Source organism: Chanodichthys erythropterus, chromosome 2, assembly GCF_024489055.1.
Source record: "Chanodichthys erythropterus isolate Z2021 chromosome 2, ASM2448905v1, whole genome shotgun sequence".
NCBI classification, from domain to species: Eukaryota; Metazoa; Chordata; class Actinopteri; order Cypriniformes; family Xenocyprididae; genus Chanodichthys; species Chanodichthys erythropterus.
The window spans coordinates 8,650,330-8,662,329 of record NC_090222.1 but is presented as its reverse complement, the minus strand read 5'-3'; the positions used below and the strand labels follow the sequence as shown (position 1 = coordinate 8,662,329).

Below are 12,000 nucleotides of genomic sequence, written 5' to 3'. Positions count from 1 at the left end.
TTTACAGAGGCACGTGCCAAGGTTGCCCCCCTTCACCTCTATTATTTGCCTTGGCTATAGAGCCATTGGCCATTTGGCTGAAAAGTGAGAAAAAAGTTTTAAGGCATTACCCAGTTTGGAACCTCTTATAAACTGTCCCTTTATGCAGACTACGTTCTTTATACAGCAAACCCTGTTTCATCATTACCGCCAATCCTCAAGATTTTTAACTCGTTTGGTAAATTCTCTGGATACAAACTGAATCGTCAAAAGAGTGAACTATCAATAGCTGAGATGCTTTCCCAACATCAGTGGTTCCCAAACCTGTCCTAGAGGACCCCAGCCCTGCACATTTTTTACATCTCCCTATTTCTGACACACCCATTTCAGGTCTTGCTGTCCCTACTAATAAGCACATGAGTTGAATCAGGTCTGATAGATGAGGGAGACATACAAAATGTGCAGGGCTGGGGGTCCTCCAGGACAGGTTTGGGAACCACTGCCAACATCCTTTCCCCTTTAGGTGGGCTCAGGTAGGATTCAGATATTTAGACGTATCACTAAATCAGTCACAGCTATCTTTAGAAGAAGTTTTAATTCTTTGCTTGATGCCTATAAAGGCATATATAGAGAGATGGTCTTCCAATATTGTTAACTGGCTGTATTAATTTGGTTAAGATGACAATTTTGCTCACATTTTTATATCTTTTTCAGCATATACCCATTTTTATTAACAAGGCTTTTTTTACCACTCTGAATTGGATAACTAATTCATTTTTGTGAGGTGGAAAATATGCGTAAATTAGGAAAACAGTTTTCGAACTCCCAAAGTCCAAAGGAGGCTTTGCTTTACCAATTTTTCAGCAGTATTACTGGGCCTGTAATGTCAGCAAGCTTTTGTATTGGACTAATTCCTCAAGAGTTCCTGAACATCCAGTCTGGGCCCGAATGGAGCTGTCACCCTCAAAATGTTCCCTTCATTCTGTGATTTGCTCTCAGGTTCCTATAAATATTAAAAATTTCTTAGACGGTTTAGTGGTGGCAAATACCCTTAAAATACGGGGGGTTAATTTTAGGAAGCATATTGGTTTAATCAGACCATCAATTCTGGCTCCTATTGTGAACAATGTATCTTTTCTACCATCATGTTCTGATCCAGTTTTTCATGATTAGTCCTCAAGGGGTGTCAGTACCATCAGGGACTTTTATGATAAAGGAATAAATTTATCCTATTCAGAATTATCCAAAAAGTTTGGTCTTCCCAACGCTCATCTTTTTCGCTTCTTTCAGGTCAGACATTTTGTACAAAATCAGTTTACCCAGTTTCTTAATCACTCTCTTAGTACAGAGAGAAAAGGGCTAATCTCTGTCATATATGAATCAATAGATTTTTAAAATCCTGACTCCTCTGAATCACTCAAGAATATATGGAAACAAGAGGTGGGGGGTCACTACACTTGAAATATATATTTGATTTAGTACATTCTTCCTCCATATGTTCTAGATGTAGTTTGATGCAATGCAAGATTCTGTATAGAGCACACTACACTAATGCCAGACTAGCCAAAATATACACTTGCAATAGTGATGCTTGCAATAAGTGCCGACGGTCTCGATCAAATCATACTCGCATGTTCTGGTCCTGTCCAAGACTGACATAGTTTTGGTCTAAAATATTTGATACTTTCGAAAAAACTTTAATACATCAGCCACTCCAAACCCGTTTACAGCTCTATTTGGAATTCCTTTTAAGCCAAACTTGCCTTCATCAACGCAACAGGTTGTTGCTTTCACCACATTATTGGCCAGGAGGCTTATTCTCCTTAAGTGGAAGAATGCATCTCCTCCTTCATATGATAGATGGATAAAAGAAATTATTTTGTGTTTAAAGCTGGAAAAAAAATTGTTTTTTCTTAAAAATTGTCTTTAAAAAGCATTCATAAAACATGGAAACCATTGTTAAACTATATTGATACCATTGATCTGTCACTTGAAAAAGCAGAAGAGGATTAACAATATTTTTTAAATTTTCTTTTATTATTATTGTCAGATAATGTACTGGGAGATGACCATGTGGCCGCAGCACAAATTTCTAATAGGGGAACTCCTTTAAGAACAGCCCATGATGTTGCTATTCCCATAACAGAATGGCCTGTTGCATGTACAGTGGATGCCAAACTTCCTGCTTCAAACAGTGACTGTAAGAATGTGATTACTGACTCAACTGAACAGGATAGTGGGTTCAAGTGGTGACCTTTACACCAGTCCTGAAATATTCCCCATTGACTATCATACATCCAAGCCCAGGTCGAATGGGCTCTTGCATTTAATATTGTGTGCCTGACCTCTGGAGTGCATGAAGTCAGCCCAGAACTGGTCCCAAGGGCCACAGCCACAGCTGGAGAAACTCCGGCCAAGTGTGCCATATCCGCCCTCCCATTTGTGATAAGAGGTCCTTCCATGGAGGAATCTCCCATGGGGTCCCCCGTATGAGTGAGAGCAGAAGGGGAAACCGTGTTGGCCACCGTGGAGCCACCAGGTGAATGCTGTGTTTATCTCTCTGGATCCTGTCCAGTAGTGCATGGATGAGAGGAATTGGTGGAAGTTGAATAAAATCCTTTGTCTGGAGCATGATGGTTCACACTATCTATTGCTCCTTTCTTTAGGAGGGTACAAATCTCTTGAGAAAGTATTGAGGTATGAACCAGGTCTAGAACAATGGTTTCAAAGAATTTGGTCTGAGAGCTGAGAGGGGGCCAGTGATGAAACTGCAGTCTGTAACCTTCCGTCATTGTGCGTAGGACGCATGTCTGCCAGTAGGCCAGATGTTGGGCTGTTAAAGATCCTATCATTGGCCGAGGCGGGTCAGCGCCTGGCATTTCTCGCCCCGTTGTCAAAATTCAGACACTGAAGTGGGTACCGTGCCGACCGTCTCTGGGGGGGCTAGTGTGGCAGCCGTGCTCATTATTCACGACTAAATGTAGTGTTGGGGTGGTGTCACTACCTGACTTCTCTAGGGCGGAGAAACCGAGAGAAGCCTAGGTAGCTAGCAGTGGGCACTGGGGGTCGAAATTGAAAGGTTCTACGCATACTCTCCTGTTGCCGTGTTTCAGCCAATGAGGCATGATGGTCCAGGGCATCTTTCACTGCTGGTCCAAACACATGGCCTGGAACAAGGAGCAAGGCCCAGATTGTGTTCCTACAAGCATCTGGTAAGGTTGTCTGAGCAAGCCATTCTTGGCGGCGGTCACGCAATAATATGCCTACCAGCTTGCCTAAATCTTGGGCCATATAACCCATTGTCTGCAATGCTGTACTCTTCCTGAGTCCTTTCTTTATCCCCTGCCTGATAATGAGGTTTGCATTGCCAGCAGCAAGTGAGCCAGTGAATTAGAAAGCCGGCCCACCTGTGTCGCTATAAATATTCAGCAATGAAGTCTTTACAAACTAGCACAGAGAAATCATTTGTCTTTGTAATCCTAAAGAGGGCACTGGATCCTTCTGCTTGAGCAGGTGGAGTGTCTAGGCCCAGTTTCGCAAGAGCTACGTTTATAGTGCTCTGCAGCGGAACTGCATGGCTTCCTGTAGTATCTTGTGATGTCTGTGAACTGCCACTTAAATTCTGAGATGCTGTAACTGACTGTGGCTCAGTGATTGTTACTGTGCACTAGACCCAGGGTCTTGATGGACACCTGCTGGACTGTTCCAGTGTAGGAATGTAGTACTTAATGCTGCTGTAGAGATTATATTATAATCCTCATAAAACCTGTCAACAGGCTTAGTATCTCCTGCTACAATGCTAATTCTAGAATGCAAGAGACTTTTTATCTGTTCCATGTCGGATGACAGACTCTCTACTTGCTGCACTAGTCCATATGTAGACTTTCTTTTCTTATGAGGTCTCTGTCTCCTCTTTTGAGTGGCGTTTAACAGCTTCTCCTTAAAGGTCTAGCCACTGTGTCATCCACTTCGCCAGTAAGGCTAACTAGCCTATGTTGTCTCTGGGCCACTGACATTATAGAACAGTCCATACAAGGATTTGTGAGCACCTCACGGAGGTGGTCTAACCCTAAGCATGATGGGCAAAGTTGATGGTCATCATACAGCTCCATTGTATTAGAGCATTGGGCATACTGTCCTAGTCTATCCATAGTCTCAAAAATCTCAATAATCTCTCAATCTAAATAGTTTTTTCACTCTGAAGAATTACTCTTAATCTATATCCGAAATTAGATTAATAATTTTAGCCTACCTAAATGAAAAAGGGAGAAGGAAAGGACAAAAAAAAAAATTCTAATAATAATAGTGATAATTATTATTTTAATAATAATAATAGTAATATTAATAGTAATATCTTTTTTAATCACTCAATATTCTAAGCAAACTTACCAAGCGTGGCTCAATGGAAGGTATGCTGTCTTTTCAGAATAGCCTGAGGTGCCAAGCAATGCTCAAAGCAGGGCTGCCAAACACTCGTGTTTGAGCTGTAGCTTGCCCACTACTGAGCTTGGCTCAAGGTAGGCTGCTACACTATCTTACATACACACAAACAATGTGTTTCCTGCTGCTATGATATAATTCCAATCAAAAGGAGAATTGAAAATGCAAAACAACAGCCCATGAAGGATGAACTAGTCGTAGGCTCTCAAAATTAAATCACCAGGCTGTGATTTAGCTCTGATATGCTCAGTCGTGAGAAGAGAAATGAGGAAGTCTGTTGTGTGACACACCATATTATAACATTAGTGACGTCACACACAGGTGTCACGAGGTGACATTTTTGTTATGCAACACTTGATCTGTGGCAACTGCAACGAGAACTTTCACTACGAAGCACTGCCCTGGCAGTCAAGAGATACGAAACATAACCAACTATGTTTGCTAGGATACTCGCCAAGATGGGCATAATTTTTGTGTGGATTTGTCACCCTGACTTCTTGTCTGACTTTTGTAAATTCTTGTTTCTTTTATTCCCATTACTGTTTTTTTCCTCTTGGTTTCTCATTATCAACATCTGTGTCTTGTTTAGTCCCACATTTATCCTATGTATTTATACCCTTTTACCAAATTATTTCAATTAGCATCCAAAAAACATATTGAAAATGAGACTAACGTGAAACGTGTTCAGTTTAAGAAACATGGATAGAAATTGAAGTTGAGAGGTTTAGGTTTATACAACTAAAATGAATGGTGCAGAATTAAAAACAGCAATGTTACCATGGTATCTGTGTATTCATCCAACTTGCTAGAGGAAATATTCTTATTGTGCTGCACAAACAGGTCCTTCAAGAAATCCTGCCATGAAAAATAGAAGCATTTTATCTTAATAATTACGGCTAGACTAAAACAAAAGAGAAAAAGAGAAAAGAGAAAGTAATAATTTAAATATTTTTATGAAACTATGATATTTAATACGCTAAAACAGGTCACAACTCTAGCCTGTGTGCATTTACCTTGAGCTCCATAGCTGATATGTAACCACTGCTGTCAGCATCATGTTTCCTCCAGATCTATCATGGGAAATGTGGAAAATTTTTAAAATGGAAAAGTGAAATAAGAGTGTGATTAAATGAAGTGCAAGTTTACCTTCATAAACTCTACACTGTTATCTAACAGAGCCTCTCTACGAAAGATAAGAAGGAAGTTCTCATCCTCGGGCAGGATCATATTCGCCATCTAGTATACAGGCACACAAATACAATGACATGGGTTTACTGTTTGGTACCAGCTAATAAAGGGGTTTATCTTACCAAAATGGTCAGTGTACATTTTGATAATTTAATTTCCTATTTCGAATAAAACAATGACAAAAGGCCAGTAGTCTGTTCGTTTTCGTTTAATTTAACAAACGGGAAATTAGATTTAGGCTCGATTTACTCTTCAGTATGGCCTTAATTCTGTTAGGTCGAATAAGAGTCCATACGGCACTGACAAATCCCACTTTAATAAGCTTTTGTCGCCACAAAAAAACACCATTTACTGACATTTGAAGCAGATATATGTTGCTGGGCACATAATTAGTGCTGCTGCCACTGCAAAGCTTCTCCTCTAATATACAATACTTGAGAGATCACAAGCAATACAGTATGCTAACACAAAGAAAATAGTTCCACCACTTTGGATAAACACAAAATGTTTTACTCTATTATTACTGCATGAGCAACAAGGATGTAAAAATCAATAAACATGACCGTGATAAAATGTCCAACCTTTTCCGCTCATCTTTTAAAATGATCACTAAAGATGTGTGTTACACCCAAGCAAAGTAACGTGTAGCCAAGTATGGGTTACCATACTTGGCCAAATGTCACTCACTTTCACTTTCAAATAAGATGACAAATTCTTTTTTTCTTTTAAAATTTACTAGAATTTTTTTAGGTGCATTTATCTGCTGCTAATTTTTATCAGTGCACTAGCAACTTGATAAGTGTGCCACTTTTGGTGTATGTATAGTGACACACAGAACTCTTGGACAAGCGACACTTTATTGAATGCCTTGAGAGTGAGAGCAGGTTGTATAAATTCAAATTTAGTTCCTGGAGAGTTTAGTTCCAGCCTTAATTAAACACAACTGAACCAGCTAATCAATTGCTGTGTTCGAAATCGCCCCCTATACCCTCATTCACTATTCCCTACATTTGTCCACTAATATAGTCCACCTAAGGAGAGAATGAAGTGAATTTGAATACTGAGTGCACCAGAAGGGCTGTCGCTTTTCCATAGTTTGTGCTAGCTGTTTAATAATCATTTGAAAAATAGCAAATTGGAAGCTCCAGTAGTAATGAAAAGATTTATCTTGAGCTCTGTCATTAAAACTAACATGTATAAACCATCATGGCCACCACACCAGAGTCTCCAGCTGTCATGCACACCACGCCAGAGTCTCCAGCCATCATGGACGTCACGCCAGAGTCCCAAGCCATCATGGATGCTGCACCTAAAGCTAATAAGGTGGTCTCTAGGTGTTTGAAATTGGCTTCTAGTTTGGTATGTCAGTGTGTGAGCAGCTGGCATCTTAATGGTCCCAACATCGCCATGAGTCCAGTGCATCACAGTCTGGTGGTATCGAGTCTGGGGGTCTCAGAGGTTCTTCCAGTTTTTCCCAAGGCGCCGTCTGTCAGTTAACTCTCTGTCTGCCTAGATACAACCACAGAGGTCATAAATGAACTCACTGTCTGCCCAGACACGACCACAGAGGTAGTCCCTGAACTTCTGTGGTGGTCACCAGCCCCATCTGCTCTGCTGTGGTGGCCTTCTGCTCTGTCATGGGGATCTTCAGTCCCATCTGCTCTGCTGTTTGGTCATCTGCTTCACTGTGGTGGTCTTCAGCTCCTCTGAGATGGTCTTGAGTCCTGTCAGATCTGCCCTGGCCACCTGTCCTGCTACCTTCTCTGACGGCTTTGCCCTGACACATCAGTCTCCAGTCATGCCTCCATTCTATGGACCTGGCCCTCTGTCACGCCCCCACTCCACCTCCCTCCTGGATTTCTGTGACAGTTTGAGGAGCATCTGGAATATGCTATTTAAGGGGATGGGGGGCTGCTATGTAACAACCACCAACTGGAGTGCCCATGATCTCCACCAGAGTGCACTCCTTCTGTCTCCTTTATCTCATCATAAACTACTTTTCCCAAAACCCATTGCCTGGACTAATCAAGTTCTGATAACTTACACCTGTGTGTAATTATCTTGTTTACTGCTACCTACTTAAAGGGATAGTTCACCCAAAAATAAAAATTTGATGTTTATCTGCTTACCCCCAGCGCATCCAAGATGTAGGTGACTTTGTTTCTTCAGTAGAACACAAATGATGATTTTTAACTCCAACCGTTGCCGTCTGTGAGTCAAATAATGCTAGTGGATGGGAACTTCTACTGTAAGAGTAAATAAAACTTAGCATAGACAAGTCCAAATTAAACCCTGCGGCTCGTGACGACACATTGATGTCCTAAGACACGAAACGATCGGTTTGTGCGATAAACGGAACAGTATTTATATAATTTTTTAACTCTAATACACCACTATGTCCAACCGCGTTCAGCATTCGCTTTGTGAGGTCTGATCGCGGTCTAACAGCGGCAGTGATGTCTCGCGCAAATGAGAGCATCAAATTTTCATTTTTGGGTGAACTATCCCTTTAAGCCCTGTGTATTCACTTAATCTTTGGAAGTCTTGTAAAAACCTCTGCACGAAATAACCTAGAATATTGTCTAACACTTGATGGCTGCTCTGTTAATGTCCGTCGTCAGTTAGGAACACAGGTGTGCTCTTTGATACCAATCTTTCATTTGAAACCCATATTTCTAGCGTCTGTAAAACCGCATGCTTCCGTCTTAAAAATATATCTAAACTACGACATATGCTCTCAATTACAAATGCGTTCATGACCTCAAGGCTAGAGTATTGTAATGTTCTACTGGGTGGTTGCCCTGCACACTTAATAAACATCAAACGTGATGAATCCAATCTTCAACCGTATATATATTATTATTATATATTATATATATATGAATATTTGGAGTGTTCTGATCCAAAACTGACTTGTGATCCATAATGCTGCCTGCAACATAATCATGCACTGTTCATTGTCGGCCAGAGGAGAACTGGCCCCCTGCCTGAGCCTGCTTTCTCCCAAGGTTTTTTTTTTCCTCCATTTTTCTCACATGATGGAGTTTGGGTTCCTTGCCACTGCTGTCTCTGGCTTTCTTAGTTGGGGACACTTGATTTTCAACTTTTTTTTTTTTTTTTTATCTGCCTGCGTTGACACCATTGTATGAGAACTGAACTGAACGATAACATCACTGTTTTCTCTAGAGCTGCTGTATAGATAAATTACCTAAAATAATAACTAATGATTTTTACAACAGAAATGAATCAACACTGAATCTACTTAAGCTGGACAATGCAATTATTTTCTTCTAGAGCTGCTTTGCAGCCAAATTACTTTCACTGTGAAGCTGCTTCAATCTTTTACAATCTGCATTGTAAATGCACTATATAAATAAAGGTGACTTGACTTGTGTTACACTGCATTTCTGAGCGCTATTTCTGGTTTTCCGTTTCATGGTTTTGATCTTCTGCTGGTCTTCCTGGGTTTGTTTGCTGGACAGGAAAAGAAAGCAGAGCGAGGGAACAGGGGCTTGCTGCTGGGAGTCCAAAGCCGGAGGAGATGTCACAGTCCAGCAAGGAGTGTCCAGTACCATCACACAGCACCCCTAGTGAGGGCCTCACGGCTGGTTGAGGACCAAGTAGCGATGTGTGAGCGGACCTTTTTATTTTCCTCTCTCCCCAGTCCCTCCTCATCCTTCTGTCACCTTTTTCACTTCGTCTGTCCTTACCCCCAGGTGTTGCAGTTGTCGTTACGTTAATGTTGTGATGCTAATCAGTAATGTTTTGCATTATTAACATGAAGTAGCAAAGGACTTTTATGGTAATATCATTGTGCTCTTTTTTCCTTCTTAGAACTTGCTATATAAACCAAAAACCTTTGCAATCTTACCAAACATCTCCTTTTGGTTCCAGGGAAGAAAAAGTCATTCAGGTTAGATCATCATAAGAGACAGTGAATGATAATTTTTGATAACTTTTTTTTCCAGCTGCTGTATTGTAACAGCTTTACAGCCCATACTTACATGGTGAAACAGTGGCAAATGAAACTGGTTATGACCACAAAAATCACTTCTTAAATTGCAAAATAGTATGCTTATGGAACTACACATTTGACTTCAGTAACAATGTGGTTCTGGACAGTACATTAATGACAGCACTTGTTGTTCTAGCTCATCTCTGACAGCTGGACCTAGTTACATCTGATTCAATGTTTCAACCATCCCCAGCCTCATTTTACTTAATCTATTGCACAAAAATATGAAGGAAGCAAAACAATCCATTAACATGACAAAGCAAATAATAATTTTAATGTCATTGATCTGATTAATTCAACTGTGCTGGAAACAGCCAGAAGCCATAGAGCAGCTAGATAACAGATGCAGCATACCACAGATGAATTATAGAGCAGTAGCCTGATGGTAAGACGTGTTTTTTTTTGTTGTTTTTTTTTATTCCTTCTTTCATGCTTAATTTACCAGTTCCGTCAAATTACAGGATTATTCATTTTTAAATATCAGTTTTTACTTCTATGCAAGACTAAACATTCTACAAAAAAAAAAAAAAAAAAAAAAAAAAAATTTCATTAAAGGGAAATGTAAAATAATGTGATGTACTTCCTCAATCTGCAGGCGTCCATCAGATGTGACATCATAGGCAGACATAAACCTCTTCTTTATCTGCTGTACTCTTTCTTCTGTTATCTTATCCTAAGGAGAGTAGAGAAAACAAGCCGGTTACCATGACCACATTTCCATAATTTATCACTCATTAAGCTCCCCAACATCACTCAGCAAAGCCATTAGACTGGTACACCTGTGCAATAGAGATGCCCTTAAGATATGCTGGTAAACAGTGAACATCTGGCACATCCTTTATTTATATAAGCCTGTTTGCTTACATCACAATAATGCTTATTCACTGGGAGTACAATTTCAGCAATATCTACTTCAGAACTACTATTGTGTAAAAAAAAGGTAACACTGTATATTTTTATAATTTTATGTTTTAGAACACTGAAAATGTATTTTTATCTTGTGCGTCTAACCAGTTTCCTGAAAAATTTTGAAAAAAAAAAAAAAAAAATATTGAAAAGTTATTTGAATGAGTTCCAATTTGAGATCAAAACATTATATATATTATGTTATGATAACTATAGTTGGTACAATAAGGTTCATTAGTTAAACGTTAATGTATTAACTAACATGAACTAACCATGAGCAATTCATTTGTTACTGTATTTACTAATCTTTGTTAACGTTAGTTAATGAAAGTACAGTTGTTCATTGTTTGTTCATGTTAGTTCAGTGCATTAACTAATGTTAACAAGATTAATAATGTATTAGTAAATGCTGAAATTAACATTAACAAAGATTAATAAACGTTCATAAAAATAACAAGTAGTGCAATTACTGTCGCTATAATTGTGAGACTTAAATTAACCATAAAAATAAAACAATATGACAGTATTATACAGAAATAATAATAATAAAACATTTCTAGTACACAAAGATTTTAAAATAATTCAACAGATGTTAAATGGCTGTTGACTGTATTATGTCAGCTTCCTGGAGAAAAGAGAGGAAAGATCCTAGTGTGTAAACAGCCAGAGGGAACTGACTTAATTTACAGACAGTATGTTTTACAGACTTAATTTACAGACAGTATTGATAACATTTTATAATAAATTTAATTAGTGAAATTAGCAAACATTGGTTTACTACAGGTTATTAATTAATGCATATTTAGATTTATAAGTAATTGTCAAGAAACTCATCTATTTTATAGTCATATTTAAATGTGCATGAACTACTGATCTGTTAATCATTATATAAAGGTTTTTTTTTTTCTTTTTTTTTCACAAACCTCTGGCCCCAATTTCTTAAGCATGTGCCGGAAAAAGTCATCCAACTCTTTCCCTTCAATGTAGCCATTATCTGCAGAAAAATATTTATCAATGCAATTATATGAACAGATAAACATAGAGACAATACTGAAATCTAAACACAATATATGGAAATATGACATTTGAAATCAGAATTGAAATGTTAAATTCTCACCATCTGCATCAAAGTGTTGCCAAATCTGTAGAAAACCAGCAGCATCTAGATTGGCAAAAGCACAGTCCATGATGGAAAAATAGCGTAAAGGATACAGTGATTATAGAGCAAGAGAAGAAATATGATGCACTTGTGCTCAGAGAAATTGACTGCAGATGTGGCCACTTTCCTCTGACTCCACTGTGTCAGAATAAAACCCCTCCTCTTTCACACCACTCATATTAGCCATATGCCGAAAGCCTGATATAATCTGAGGACAAACTTTAGTATGTTTTACCACAATCAAACTCTAGGTCATATTACTTATTGCATGTTACTTCATATTCTCTACCAGAAAATATTGGCAAACTGCTTG

At 39.0% G+C, this 12,000-nt stretch overlaps 1 protein-coding gene across 2 annotated transcripts in view; it reads right to left on the bottom strand.

Annotated features, from left to right (window-relative positions):
* scgn (secretagogin, EF-hand calcium binding protein) overlaps positions 1-11,715 on the bottom strand; it is a 190,671-nt gene extending 178,956 nt beyond the window's left edge. Inside the window, exons 1-6 of one of the 2 annotated variants that reach the window (XM_067392248.1) lie at positions 11,646-11,715; positions 11,452-11,522; positions 10,203-10,295; positions 5,566-5,655; positions 5,433-5,489; positions 5,197-5,274 (exon numbers count right to left, since the gene is read on the bottom strand). In XM_067392248.1, the coding sequence (XP_067248349.1) occupies positions 5,197-5,274; positions 5,433-5,489; positions 5,566-5,655; positions 10,203-10,295; positions 11,452-11,522; positions 11,646-11,715 (459 nt within the window). Of the gene's footprint in view, positions 1-5,196; positions 5,275-5,432; positions 5,490-5,565; positions 5,656-10,202; positions 10,296-11,451 lie in introns of both variants that reach the window. The other variant, XM_067392237.1, reaches the window with a different exon arrangement.
* Positions 11,716-12,000: the final 285 nt, after the last annotated feature.